The 15,295-nt window shown below is 43.5% G+C and overlaps 2 protein-coding genes across 2 annotated transcripts in view; both read left to right on the plus strand.

Moving 5' to 3' along the window:
* Positions 1-273: 273 nt before the first annotated feature.
* Positions 274-6,688, plus strand: LOC118398549 (rho GTPase-activating protein 19). Its single transcript, XM_035794029.2, has 12 exons — positions 274-290; positions 622-754; positions 1,136-1,371; positions 1,494-1,574; positions 2,219-2,428; positions 2,849-3,075; positions 3,290-3,376; positions 3,634-3,699; positions 3,846-4,028; positions 4,416-4,511; positions 4,610-4,723; positions 5,159-6,688. Exons 2-12 carry the CDS (start codon positions 738-740, stop codon positions 5,213-5,215), a joined length of 1,374 nt encoding a protein of 457 aa, XP_035649922.1. The 5' UTR covers positions 274-290; positions 622-737; the 3' UTR covers positions 5,216-6,688.
* Positions 6,689-9,122: 2,434 nt separating this feature from the next.
* Positions 9,123-15,295, plus strand: part of LOC118398560 (slit homolog 2 protein-like) — a 20,219-nt gene continuing 14,046 nt past the window's right edge. Inside the window, exon 1 of the mRNA XM_052470222.1 lies at positions 9,123-9,732. Coding sequence (XP_052326182.1) covers positions 9,530-9,732 — 203 coding nt within the window. The 5' untranslated portion in view covers positions 9,123-9,529. The remainder of the gene's footprint in view (positions 9,733-15,295) is intronic.

Raw genomic sequence — 15,295 nt, forward strand, 5'->3', positions numbered from 1 at the left:
TTTGCTGTGTTTGATACCGTTCCATTTATTCCTCCTATAGCTCCTCTGTTTAGGTGGTAGGGTAAAAAAAAAAAATCATTGTGTGGATCAAAATATAATGGCTTTTATACCCCAGTCTAGTTGGTGGCGGTAATGCAACATACATTGGATGCCATCTGCCGTTAAACCTCACCGAAGAAGAAGGTTTGGGTCCAGTGGAAGCAAAGATATTTCTAACTAACCCAAGATAGTTCATCTGTGTCGTTTACAGTGGAAGCAAATGAAGCATTGTGGGCAGAACAAGCAAGGAGGTGGGTAAAGCGAAGCACGAACTATCGAGATCCTATTGGCGCGTTGTAGCATATATTTGCATATTTCCATTAAGGAACGCCTCTGTGAAGTGCGTTTGTACGCAAACTAATTTCGACCGTGCACTCCTAAACAGCCATTTAAAAAAATTATTAGGGAAAAAGTGTAAAGTATATAAACTTTAGTGCACTGTGTTCGTAACACATTTTAGTTTGGGAACATAAAAATGAATTGAGATCAGATGTTTCATCGATTAGAAAATTAGCAGAACGTTGGACCAGTTGGACTTCCTCTCACTACCATGTTTGTTGGTGAAAAAACATTCTTTAACAGATTCGTCAGATTTATGGCCCTTGAGGTGTCTGGGTTACCCATTCAGTCTGTGGTGCTGATAGTAGTTTCGGCCTCCAAGGAGGCGGGGTAAGGAATGGAACAGCGGAAGATTCAAAATGGACGAAAACACAAGGTAGGCATATCATCTAACAATTGTGACCGCCAAACAGTTTGCACTGTGCATGATAACATAATTACACTCATTATGTGGACATGACTGTTGCTATCTCTCAGATACGCCTATTGTTACTCAACCGGCTGGAGAGAGATTTTACTAGCAACTAGCTAGCTGACTTCCCTAGCCATCTAGCTAGCTATGTTCGTTACTATCCAGCTACACACTTGATCGTTATAATGGGTTTGCAAATTGGTACTTCCAAGACTTGCTCTTTGACACATCAGAACTGAACATTCGTTTTTAGGTAACATTAAGTAGTTAATTCGCTACGAAACAATAACAACCAGACTATTTGTCTACACTCTCTCCCTCCCACCCCGGATGGACCGTGTGCAGTGTAGTGAACTCTCAGGACCCTGCACCACAGCCGGTCATCTTCAACCCAGACTTCTTTGTGGAGCGTCTGAAACATGAGCGTCCCCAGGTGTTCACCGAGCTGGTCCTCAGTAACATCACCAGGCTCATAGACCTGCCAGGGGATGAGTTTGCCCAGCTCACAGGAGAAGCAGACCCCAGACTGCCCACAGCACACACAGGCTTCCTACGCTCTTTGAACTTCCTCAAACGTAAAGGTGAATTAACCATAATGTTGTGTACTCTACACACACACACTTTTATGTAGTTTGCAGTCTGTGCATTTCAAATGTCCTGTGCTGTCCATTCAATACACATCTTTTTTTGTGGTGATTTCCAGGTAAAGGAGTGGTTTTTGGTGCTCCTCTGACGGAGGAGGGCATAGCACAGATCCACCAGCTGATTGAATACCTCAGCAAGAGTGAGTTCTACAGTTATCCCATCTTTACAAGCTCACCTTTCAGCCTGCATCTAGAAATAAACATATAATTTGCTTTCTCAACGTTTTGTAGAAGTGTTCTAATTTTACCAGATCATGTCCTATTTCTGTCCTCAAAATCCTGGCAGGAGCACCTAATAGGCATTATGTGTGTTATTTTCTGGCCCAGTCTGTCTAGTGTTAATTTCTCGTCTTTAAGTCTGAGCGCTGAATGAGTGAGTAGGTATGAGCTCATGGTCTATTTCCTGCTCTAGTGATGTCAACGTCTGAAAGTGGACACTTGGATAGAGCAGGGGAGTCAATAATTCATCTGAAAACACTTTACTCTCCTTTTTTCTGTTTCTGTCTGTTCTCTCCTCTATTTTGCATTTCTGTTTGACCCCCCATTCGCCACTGCTTCTCTCACTCTCATACACCTAATTATCTCTTCCCCTTCTCTCTATCCATCTGTAATCCCTCTCTCATACACCTAATTATCTCTTCCCCTTCTCTCTATCCATCTGTAATCCCTCTCTCATACACCTAATTATCTCTTCCCCTTCTCTCTATCCATCTGTAATCCCTCTCTCATACACCTAATTATCTCTGCCCCTTCTCTCTATCCATCTGTAATCCCTCTCTCTCAGACCTCCATGTGGAGGGGTTGTTCCGTGTGCCAGGCCACAGCCTGCGGCAGGCGGCCCTGCGAGAGATGTTGAACGCCGGGACAGAGATAGACCTGGAGACTGGGGACTTCCATCCTAATGATGCTGCCACCCTGCTTAAAGCATTCCTAGGAGAGCTGCCTGAACCCCTACTCACACACAGACACTACCACGCCTATCTGAAGATAGCAGGTAACATACACAACAAGCCATATAACCTAAATATACACGAGTACACCCCCTCCCCTTGCACTCAGAACAGCCTTAATTTGTTTGGGCAAGGACTCTACAAGGTGTCAAGTATTCCACAGGTTCTTTTATGTTGCCCATTTACCCTCTGAATGGCACACATGCACAATCCATGTCTCAATTGTTTCAACGTTTTAAAATCCTTTAACCTGTCTCCTCTTCATCTACACTGATTTGAAGTGGATTTAACAAGTGACATCAATAAGGGATCATAGCTTTCACATGGATTCACCTGTCATGGACAGAGCAGGTGTTCTTAATGTTTTGTATGCTCAGTCAGTGTAAGTGTTAAATTTTAAACTATTTGTGGATGCAAGTCTGCCAAAAACCAAACGTTATGAAAATAGGGGTGATTATCTCCAGAGCTGACCCAGTTTGATGAGAAGGGGAACAAGACTTCAGTGCCGGATAAGGAGCGTCAGATCGAGACCTTCCAGCTGCTGTTCATGCTGCTGCCTCCAGCCAACTACAGTCTGCTCAAACTGCTCTTGGACCTGCTCTACCACACTGCTCGCAACCAGCACAACAACAAGATGTCTGCCATCAACCTGGCCACCATGGTGGCTCCACACATCATCTGGCCCAAACATGTACGTCTTGTTCAAACCAAAGTTTATTGTTCGTGTACACAGTTTAGTAGATGTTATAGTGGGTGCAGTGAAATGCTTATGTTACTAGCTCCTAACAATGCAGTAAAATGTCAAACCAGACAATCACTTTCTCTCTCCCTCCCCCTCACCATTCTTCTCTCCCATTAGTTGATTATTGTTGTCTCTTCTCATTAGTATTGTGTTTCTTTTCCAGGTGCAAGCCAGTGACCTCCAGGGGAATATTAAGAAGCTAAACAACTCTGTGGCTTTCCTCATCAAGCACTCACAGAAACTCTTCAGGGTGAAAATTGACTGTCGAGCATTCTTTCTCCAGTAGCCATTTTTAATCAATATCTCTATTCATTACCCTCCCCTCTGTCGCACTCAATCATCTGGGTTCTGGAACAATAACTGTCTGGGGATTTTCACCAGAGTCAATACTGTGTCTGCATCAGTCAATCATTTCACATGTCAATCACAGTTTGGTCGCCTGAAACCTGTGAGTCTTGTTTGTCTAAACAATGACAAAGGTGGTAATTGTCTGTGTTTTTACTCAAGGCTCCTGCGTATGTCAAAGAACTCGCCAGCATGCATTTTAAAGGATCAACCACCTCCCAGTTTACGGTGAGTACACTACAGAAACTCTGTCTAGTTGATTTTGATCACTATTTGACTGTGTTGGGCAACCTAAATCGATCATGTCTTCTATCAGGGAATATTTCAAACTCAGCGAAGACCTGTTATCAATTCACTCCTCTCCTCCCTACCAGGATGGCCTGGCCCTGTGTGGTGGGGGTGCTCACCCCTCCCCCTCTAAGAGGTCTGGTGGGGCTGTGACATGTACAGACGGGACCACCAGCAGTAACACACACACTGAGCTGGCCCTCAGAGAGCTTTACCAACAGGTCAGCAGCATGCCTGAGTCTGCCAAGAAGAAGAAACTCATCAGACAGGTGGGACACACACATGCCTACACCTGTATTTGCAGAATGTGCAGAAATAATGAGTGTTTGGTCAAAAGGGTGGCAGGTAGCCTAGCGGTTAAGAGCGTTGGGCCAGTAACCGAGAGGTCACTGGGTCAATTCCCTGAGCCGACTAGGTGAAAAATCTGCCAACGTGCCCTTGAGCAAGGCACTTAATTCTAATTGTTCCATGGTCGCCATCAATAATGGCTGATCGCTGGCTGTGACCCCACTCTCAGAAGGTTTCTTGGGGAGTGGAATTTGCCCCCCAAAAAATGCATGCATATAATACACACTTGTGAAATAGGTTAAATGTACGGACCCACCTAATTATTGTCATTATTATTAAGACTTTCACTGTTTTGGTGTGTTGTGTAGTTTGCTAAGCAGATCCCTGGGACGCCATTGAGTGACCAACAGACACTGCACTCGAATAGGAAACATCGCCGCTCACGCTCCTTTGGAGGAATCAGGGTCAGTGATTTTAAAATAATAGCTAAATGTTCTGTCAATCCCAGGAAGATGTTAGACAGGATGTGTGATTTTGAAAGCTATGTTTGTGTGTGTACCAGAGGAGAGCGTTAGGTACCCAGGGCCCGGTGGAGAAGTCTAGCAGTAGCCTGGTGACTCCAGGATCCAGCAGCTCAGCAGACAGACAGAAGAAGGAGGACAGCAGCTTTGGATGGGTAAGTACTATACACCACTCCATAGCTGAGTCACTGTATGTGTGCGTAATAGGAACGGTATAGTGAAGTGTTACTTTGTCTCAGGTTCAAACCATGATTCACAGCTATAAACCTGTCACCAGTGGGTGACTGCGTCGTTCTCCCCATTTACTAATATGATAAATGGTAGAATATGGTCATTTAGAGTGACATATGCAGGGCTCCAACCCACAGTCCTGGTGAGCCAGTTAAACCATGACTACTGCGTTGTGGTATGGATGGAGTGTATTACCATTAGCTCACCAACCAGTGGCTAACCACAGGGCAAACTCCCTCCCTCAACTCTCCCCAATGGGGTTTATTTGAGTGACATTGTCAGATGGGTTTGGCGCCAAGGTTAAGTAGAACGGACATAACTCTGAAGTACATGAGGTTGTTCTCTCTCTTTTCTCTCAGGATTCCTCGTCTCTTAAAAGGATGTGCTTCTCGCCAACGCAGGAGACGTCGGTCTAGCAGTCAGCTCAGCTCATCCACAACTTTCTCCTCTCACTCTCAAAAACATTTCTCTAACTTGGTTTTAAAATGAATCTTTTAACAAACAGGGAGACACCCTGAGAGTTAAACAGTCAAATCATTTACAAGCCAAATAATGTGTTGTCTTAAAAGCAGTAGAACCATGTAGACCAGTAAATTAGTTTTCATCTTTTCCTTGTTCTGTCTGGAAAGACACAACAAATGTACACCTCGGTCATTCTGGTCAAGTAGGAGTTAGAATGACTAGAAAAACCAGTGAGAACCAATTGAAAACCCACATTTTTGTGGTTTAAACTTTTGCATGTGTTTTGAGTTAGAAACTACTGTGTGTAGAGCATGTGGACAAACATTGTCTCAGGTTGGTAGAAGTAAGCTGGATCTATAGGGAGTTTGAGCTGGTTTGTAGTAAACGTTTAAGCTAAGCAAAGTGTTTTGAGTGCCTTAAAATGATATTAGCAAAGTAGTAAAGTTAATGTGTGATGCATTATATTGAATTGAATCTTTATTTAAGCCTAAGTCCCATTGATATAGTTTAATGTATTCCAGTTGGTGTGACTGGAGGCAGTAGCATCGTCTAATGTGTTCAGACTGAGCAGAGATGAGTGTGAAAGAAAGATGGAGGGAGAGGTGAGTGAGAGTAAAGTCTTGGAACATGGTATGTAGGGCTATGACTGGTTTTCCTGGTCTGGTCATGTGTTAAGGACAACCTAGTAGATGTGAATGAGACCGTAGGAGTAGCTAATGGTCTGCTGTTATTACAGCTGGTGTGAACTCACTGTTGCTTTGTTTGGGAGTGTTTCTGTAGACACGGTCTTAATCTGGCAACACTGATTTATTTTTATTTTTTTTCTCTTTTTTCCTGTCTCTCTTTAAATACTTGTTTTCATTTTTACTGTGTTTGTATTTTTTACTTTTCTCTGAGACTACAACCAAAATGTGTATTAATGGTATTATTTTTTATCCGCTTATGTTTTATGCAATATCTGTCCTTTTTGATACTGTTACAGAAAAGGTTTTCTATGCAATCTGTTACAATATTTGTTATTTAATATCACATGTTTTTATCCGTGGCCTATCTGCATTGGTTCTGTTTTATAGCTATTTTCAAAACCAGTCAGACATTGAGTGCTGAATTCTGACAAGATTCAACCATATCTTCACACAAATCCTCTACCAACTATATATATATATATATATATATATATCTTTTTTTACTGAAATGTGAATAACTTACAACTGTTTCACGATTTCCTTTTTCTAGTGGCAACATTAACTTTAAATTTCAGTGTCAGCGGCATTTCCATTCTACTGATCTGACTATTGAGCATCAGAATTCTGTCTGTCAAGCTGTTTCAATGTGAATGTGCTACACGTACAACAGCATGTCTGTCATTATTGGCGCTACTGTGAAGCTATGCAAAAAACTGCCATTAAAATACAATGAAACAAACATCTTTATTTCCTTTGTGGTGAAATTATTTAACCAGGCAAGTCAGTTAAGAACACATTTTTATTTACAATGACGGCCAAACCCTCCCCTTACCTGAACGACTGGGCCAATTGTTCGCCGCACTATGGGACTCCCGATCACGGTCGGTTGTGATTCTGCTCCGGAACGCTACAGGGTCTGTAGTGACGCCCCTCGAGAGCTCCTATTGGTTGTGTGAAATACTGATCATCAATCGCGGCGCTACTGGGAAGCTGTTCAACAAATCGCTGTTAAAAGACAATGAAACGAACATCTTTATTTCCTTTGTGGTAAAATGTGTTATTGGTTGTGTGGAATATTGATAAGGGGCATTGTTTTAAACTGATACGATGTCATGCTGAAGATTGACCGTGATTGAAGATGTTATAACATGGCAAGTTTTTATGTAATGTACATGTTTGAACATTTAATTCACAGGTATTTAGTGAATATTTAGTTCTTTGATTTTGTCTGATCAACTGCCTGGAACGAGTGACCGAGTGTAGTTTAGTTTTAACCACAAGATGGAGCACTTGAGATGCAAATGCTCAGCCTTCTATTCTCACAATTATTTTTCAGCTTCGGAAACGTAGAATTTTACTTTGTTATAACTGAGATGTTCAGAAAAAGTGAATGTACATTTCAATAAGTGTTTATCTTGTCCCTAGTAGTTTATGAAAGTGTGATATCATACACTTTCCTTACATTCCAGGAGCAAAAGTCTAAATTAAAATGCATCTATTTTTGTCTGCAGTTTATTTTTCTCCTGGAAATTCTGTGAATAAGCAGTAGGTTATGGAAGAAAGGGGGACAAGGAACTAAGAAGTTCTCCACAATGCAGATGGTTGGAATGTGTGTGTCATGATTGTGTTGTTGCATGTTTGGTATTAGAAGTATACACAGTGCACTTGTGTGTGTGCACATGCCTCTTAATGTGTGTGTGTCGTGTATGTTGTACACAGGTTTTACAGACCTCCAGCAGGGGACTGCTGCCACTCTCCGGTCCTGTAAATACACAACAGGACAGCAGTGACTGTGCTGGAAATACCAATGGTCACTACTGTATGTAGTTAACAGGTCAAACTCTGGTTTTATTTAGAATGTGTTCTCCACACAGTTTGGCCCATTCTCAGTCAGACACACATCCATGCCAAACTTTGGTTTTAGAAGTCGGGGAGAGACGACTTTTATTTCAAAAACAGCCCGACCACACGGACGCAAACCTTTGCCTCATTTTGTCAGTCCAATCCCATTCTAATGATAAAACTGTGGGGGACCAAAATGCAATTTTAGAATGTGGTTTGGACATGTCCCCAGTGAAAGTTGTGTACCTGATACATAGTAGTGTTTTAGATTAATTAAACTTCACACAACTCTTCTATTTTCTCCATTTGGTAAACTCTAGTTACTACTAAATTATTTCACAATTACTACACATAAAAGAAACATGCACCTGAGCCTTGAGGTTGACTTATTTTATTTCCTATATGAGTTGTGGTACTGTTTGCTAGTACTCTTAAGTGCAAATTGGTGTCGTCCCTTCCCACATCTAGGACAAACAGAGAGGTGTGTGAGTGTATTCCATTCACAGCTCTGTAAGAGAGTGGAGGGACAGGGAGAGACGCCCTAAACACCACCCTCTCCCCTGTGTTCAGTACCCATGTTAGGAAGATCTATACACCACTGACACTTTTACTGGGCCAGATGGATCACTCTCTCTCTACTACGTGTGTCTGGCGGGGCCTAGGAAGGACGGAACACACTTCTCTTTTTGTTCGTACAGTACCTCATCTCCATCAGTCTCTCTGTCTTTTTCTCCTCCTTTTTCTTTGTAAGCCATAGATTGGGCTTCCAGGGTTCTTCAGGTTCTGTTATAGTGTTTTTAGGTTGGGATGGCTCCACCACAGTGCATGCAGGAAGAGCCGGAGCAAAGAGGACTTTATTTAATTGTTTGGAGAGAGGTTGGAGACTAACCTCCTCCTAGCCACCACTATGGACTTCAACAGTCTACTAATGTCCAAGTCCTTATATTAGGTGGTAATAAATGTACATTTTGTATGTATGTATTTAAACACACACATACGTACACCCACACAGACCTTTGTGATACTGGGGACAGGGGTTGAACAGTGTCACAGGTTTCTGCTCTATACGGGCTGCCTGGAGACAAGCCTGGGAGAGAATGAAACAGAATAAAGGACAGAGAGAGAGTTGTGAGGGTGAGAATAAGAGAGAAAATGAGGGACTAAAAGACAGATTGAGAGAGAATGAGAGAGTTCAGGCAGGGTTCTGTGTGTGTGTGGGGAGGGGGGTGGGGGGGGGTGTTGTGTGAGGAGGGAAGGAGGAGGGGGAGGGGTGGAGTCAGGGGTCTGCTATTTGTAGCTCCTTGTGATGGATGACTGCTGTGTGTGTAGGAGAGAGAGATAGGCTTTTCTTCATTCTGCTCTATCCCCATTCCCCCTAGTCAGACAAGCAGAGCAGAGCGGGACAGAGAGAGAGAGAAGAGTCGTGAGCGAACGAGTGCAGAACAGAACAACTCCACAAAGAGAAGAGAGAGGTGGATAGTTCCCTTTGCGAGAAAAAGAGAAGAAAATCAAGCCTTTCAGAATACATTACCAACTGAGGACATTACTTATTTCTAGCCCTGTTTTATGTTGTAACAGTGAGATTTCTTTCTCATTCTACGAGAGCCTACACACTGATTGTAAAAAAAACTTGTATTGTGTAGAAGGAATTGGGGATTTTGCAGAGAGAAGGAGAAAGAAAGAGAAAAGGTTTTTTTGGAGCCAGGTTTTGAGAAGCAGGAGGCTGCAGTCGTGGAGATCATGCCCGGTAGAGGAGCTTGTTCTGGGGCAGGCGTGGGGAGGTTGCCTGGGTACTGGGTCTGTGTGCTGGTTCTCTGTGCCCTGGTGACAGGCTACGTCAGCGCGTGCCCTGCCCTGTGTACCTGCAGTGGCACCACGGTGGACTGCCATGGGCTGGGCATCAAAACCATGCCCCGGAATATACCCCGCAACACCGAGAGACTGTAAGTGTTTACTTCTGTACCATACCTGTGTGTGTTTGTGTCCCCGTCTGTCTGTTTGTCTCTTTACTATATGTGTTTATTTGTCTGTCTGTCTGTCTGTCTGTCTGTCTGTCTGTCTGTCTGTCTGTCTCTTTACTGTGTGCATTTGTCTGCCTGTCGGTGGTTCTATGTCTCTGTGTGTCTGTTTGTGTGTGTGGTGGCGCACATGACTTTGCTGAAACAGAGAGAGAACAATAGCCCTGAGTGGTGTGTGTGTGTGTGTGTGTGTGTGTGTGTGTGCGCATGCATAGCATTCCAGTCAGGTATAAATAGGCATGAGAGACTGGAAAGAGCCGGAGTAGATGTATGCCGTTCATGTGTCCATAATTGACATACCTGCGGTTGTTGTGTGTGTGTGTATGTGTGTGTGTATGTATGTGTGTATGTGTGTGTGTGTGTATGTCTGTCTACAGGCTCACCGTAAAATGTGGAAATGCTCCAGTAATTAGTTTAATATAATTACTACAATTGACTGTTGATCTTCACTATTTCCCCTTTTCTATGCGGCAAAATATTACTGTGAGATGATTAAATCAGTAAGCTTCTATTGTGATGTGGTGGTATGGTATATGTATTTATGAGCTGAATTTCACTCCATATGTGCATCTTTTTTTTTACTTCAATCTTCTCTATTAAAATAATCCATTGTTAATTTGACTCCCTCTAGACGAGATGTAAATGTTAGCCTACATTCCGTTGGTTTCAGGACACGGTGTATTCTCCTGATGATATAGTTAGTTCACTATCTGTAGACTGGATCTTCTCTTTCTCTCTTTCCCCCTCCTGCACCGGCCCTCCCTCCCTCTTGCAGACCCCCCTCTCCCTCAAATTGTTAAATCATGTAGAAAATTAAGCAAATCTGCTCCTTAAGTGTGTCCTGCCTGTGAGAAGATCTGCTGGACGTCTTGTAGCAGGAAGGAGAAAGTGGAGGGATGATGAGAGAAATGGAAAGAGATTTCTCCTTTTATGGATTTCCTTTTGAAATATTCATCTGTAAATCAGTGGTGAGGAGGAGGATAGGAGAGGTGAGGGAAATAGATTGTTCTGTTTCAGCTTCTAGAATAGCTCAGATGAATAAAAGATGTTGTGGGAACGGAGGAGAGAGAGAGGAGAGAGACACTTGTGTCAGAAGCAGCGTTTGCGTAGCGGGAGCTGACTGCATATTTCATGAACTCCATATTTCATTTCTAAGAACACCTTTTTGTAGCGGATGCATGTGTCAGAGCTGCTTGTGTGTTCACAGACAGAACACACACACACAGACACACGCTTGGGACATTTTCTAGGGGGAAACATGAGGATTTTGTGGTTTCCTTTTACATGAACAGCCTATGCTCTGAGAGCGGACCGTAGTTAAACTGAAGTGTGTTTTATGTGTTGCAGTTAGTTTATATATGTGTAGGTCATGTATACTAGCTGTTATACCTGGGATTTGTAATGTGATTTCATGCTTCAAACCGTCTTGCTAAATAGGACGGATTTCTGTGCCTCTCTAAATGCTTCTGTCTGTGTGTCTGGCAGACCTTCACTCTTTGGCGGTTAGACTTTTAAGTAGTCAAGCGTTTCAAGTTTTCTGTCAATGCGTGCGCGTATGTGTGGTGCGTGTGTGTATGTCATGTAGAAGGTTCTTGGTCTCCATGAATTGGTTAGTTAACAATATAAACTCTCTGTAATCCAGGGCTGTTATATAGGGTGATCCATCAAGATGATTGAACAAGTCAACCCCCCCCACCCGCTGGTCCGCTGGGTCTGTGTGTGTGAAAACACCGCTAAGGCTGATAATAGTGCAATATTGGTGAGGGGTACTGGGGTAGACAACTACTGGGGCAGAGTACAGGCCTTTACATTGACTTCAGGTGGAGAGAGGGGAAGGTATGAAGGAGGTTAGAGGGACACAGCCTGTCTGGACAAGCTTTATTAGCCAATCCTGGAATGCTGGGGCGATTTGAGGGGAAAGTGTGTGTGTGAACGATGTGTGTTGGTCAGTGGACCGTGTGTGTGTGTGTGTGTGTGTGTGTGTGTGTGTGTGTGTGTGTGTGTGTGTGTGTGTGTGTGTGTGTGTGTGTGTGTGTGTGTGTGTGTGTGTGTGTGTGTGTGTGTGTGTGTGTGTGATTTGGGGGAGGTCTTGACACTGACTGCAGTTTCCCATTTACACTTGTCACTGTGGGTTTGGATCAGCCCTGACCTCCTGTATCTCAGCTCAGCTCAGCTCAGCTCAGCTCAGCTCAGCTCAGTCCCAGGTGTTAAAATCACACCACACACCTTCTCCTGCAGTGGCTAGGATGTCTTCAACCTGCCATCCATTCTTAGTCCAATTCACAAACAAACCTCTCTGCATCACTCATACTTAAACTATGCCATGGATTGGTTTGTATAGGCCTGATGCAATTCAACAGGTATTTAAATATGACATATTTTGGTACACACATATACAGTATATGCACACATCCCACAAGTTTCAGAAATGGCCGTCCCTAGCTTGCATCTATTTCTCTGTTACCATCCCTTCTTATCTGTGTTATCTCTCCAATGGATCCAGCTATGGCTACTGGACAGCTCTGATAACACTGTGGACTATCTGTGTGGAGTGGCAATGAGCTGATAATGGAATTGGAATGACTGGGCTGGCCTCGTTCATCCTCTCTTGAGCAGAATACAGCTCTCCAGCCACCTCAGGGTCAGACTCATCGCAGTGTTGTCTCTCTTATTTACAATGTGTGCTTTGTCCTATATTTTGGTAGGCCGTCATTGTAAATACAAATTTGTTCTTAAATTACTTGTCTATTTTGTGTTTAACTAGGCAAGTCAGTTAATTAAGAACAAATTCTTATTTACAATGACAGCCTACCCCGACCAAATCCGGACGACACTGGGCCAATTATGCGCCATCCTATGGGACTCTCAATCACGTCCGGATGTGATACAGCCTGGAATCGAACCAGGGACTGTAGTAACGCCTCTTGCACTGAGATGCAGCGCCTTCGACCGCTGTGCCACTCAGGAGCACGTGTTGGGCCTAGTTAAATAAAAATAAATGAAAAAACTATGTGTGTTTTTGGCTGGTGTGTGTGTCTGAAGGGTAGTGTTAGTAGAAGATTATCTTTATGCCAGAGAATGCCCTGCTCTGGGATACGGTAGAGTGTTGGACTCACCCCAGACAAGCATGGACTCCATGTGCATTCATTGTCTACAGCCTGTCTGCCTGTCTGTATGTGATGGTGTATGTGTGTACATGTACAGTACCAGTAAAAAGTTTTTTTGTGTGTGTTTAAAAAAAAAAATTCTACATTGTACATTGTAGAATAATAGTGAAGATATCAAAACATTTAATGTAGTAACCAAAAAAAGTGTTAAGCAAATGGAGATATAGCCACCCCTTGCCTTGATGACAGATTTTCACACTTGGCATTCTCTCAACCAGCTTGACCTGGAATGCTTTTCCAACAGTCTGAAGGAGTTCCCACATATGATGAGCACTTGTTGGCTACTTTTGATTCACTCTACGGTCCAACTCATCCCTAACCATCTCAATTGGGTTGAGGTTGGGTAATTGTGGAGGCCAGGTCATCTGATGCAGCACTCCATCACTCTCCTTCTTGGTCAAATAGCCCTTACACAGCCTGGAGGTGTGTTGGGATATTGTCCTGTTGAATAACAAATGATAGTCCCACTAAGCGCAAACCAGATGGGATGGTGTATCGTTGCAGAATGCTGTGGTAGCCATGCTGGTTAAGTGTGCCTAGAATTCTAAATAAATCCCAGACAGTGTCACCGGCAAAGCACATCAACACCACTACACCTCCTCCTCCATGCTTCACGGAGGGAACTTCACATGCTGAGATCATCCATTCACCTACTCTGTGTCTCACAAAGACATGGCGGTTGTAACCAAACATCTCAAAACTTGACTCATCAGACCAAAGGACAGATTTCCACCAGTCTAATATCCATTAATCGTGTTTGTTGGCCCAAGCAAGTCTCTTATTATTATTGATGTCCTTTAGTAGTGGTTTCTATGCAGCAATTCGACCATGAAGCCCTGATTCATGCGGTCTCCTCAGAACAGTTGATGTTGACATGTGTCTGTTACTTGAACTCCGTGAAGCATTTATTTGGGCTGAAATTTCTGAGGCTGGTAACTCTAATGAACGTATCCTCTGCAGCAGAGGTAACTCTGGGTCTTCTATTCCTGTGGCTGTCCTCATGAGAACCAGTTTCATCATAGCGCTTGATGGTTTTTGCGACTGCACTTGAAGAAACATTCAAAGTTCTTGACATTTTACGGATTGATCGACCATCATGATCTTTATTCGGGGTGGCAGCGTAGCCTAGTGGTTAGAGTGTTGGAATAGTAACCAAAAGGTTGCAAGTTCAAATCCCCAAGGTACAAGTCTGTCATTCTGCTCCTGAACAGGCAGTGTTCCTAGGCCATCATTGAAAATAAGAATTTGTTCTTAACTGACATGCCTAGTTAAATAAAGATTCAATTAAAGTAATGATGGACTGTCATTTGTCTTTGCTTATTTGAGCTGTTCTTGCCACAATCTTTACCAAATAGGGCTATCTTCTGTATACCACCCCAACATTGTCACAACACGACTGATAGGCTCAAACACAAAAAAGAATATTCCATAAATGAACTTTTAACTAGACACACATGTTAATTGAAGTGCATACCTCATGAAGCTGGTTGAGAGAATGCCAAGTGTGTACAAAGCTGTCATCAAGGCAAAGGGTGGCTACTTTGAAGAATCTCATATATAAAATATATTTTGATTTGTTTAACACTTTTTTGGTTACTATATCATTCCATGTGTTATTTCATAGTTTTGATGTCTACACTATTATTCTGCAATATAAAAATTTGTTTAAAAAAAGTAGAAAAAAAGAAAGAAAACCCTTCAATGAGTAGGTGTGTCCAAACTTTTGACTGGTACTGTATGTGTGTATATGAGTATGTACTTGTGTGAGATAATAAAGAATGGAATAGATAGATTCATGTAGGGGAGCTTGGAGGCTTTGACGGCCAGGTTTTTTCCAGGGCTGTGCCAGTGTGTGTGTGCCAGGGGATGCCTGCGGTGTTTTTGGCACCACCCCACAGCCAGTATAAGTGACAGTTCTCTGCTCATCTGATCCATAATTTACTCTTGACAAGAGAGAGAGAAAGAGGGAGGGGATAGAGAGAGGGTTCCAGGGAGATGGGGAGGGAGGGCGAGAGAGAGAGAGGGAGGGCGGGTGGGGATAGAGAGAGGGCTCCGGAGAGATGGGGAGGGAGGGAGGGAGGGAGGGAGGGAGGGAGGGAGGGAGGGAGGGAGGGAGGGAGGGAGGAGAGAGAGAGAGAGGGCTGGGATAGAGAGAGGGTTCCGGGGAGATGGGGAGGGAGGGAGGGAGAGAGAGAGGGAGGGGATAGAGAGAGGGTTCCTGGGGAAATGGGGAGGGAGGGGGAGAGAGAGGGAGGGGATAGAGAGAGGGTTCCCGGGGAAATGGGGAGGGTGGGGGAGAGAGAGGGAGGGGATAGAGAGAG

The sequence above is a fragment of the Oncorhynchus keta genome, chromosome 2, assembly GCF_023373465.1.
Source record: "Oncorhynchus keta strain PuntledgeMale-10-30-2019 chromosome 2, Oket_V2, whole genome shotgun sequence".
NCBI classification, from domain to species: domain Eukaryota; kingdom Metazoa; phylum Chordata; class Actinopteri; order Salmoniformes; family Salmonidae; genus Oncorhynchus; species Oncorhynchus keta.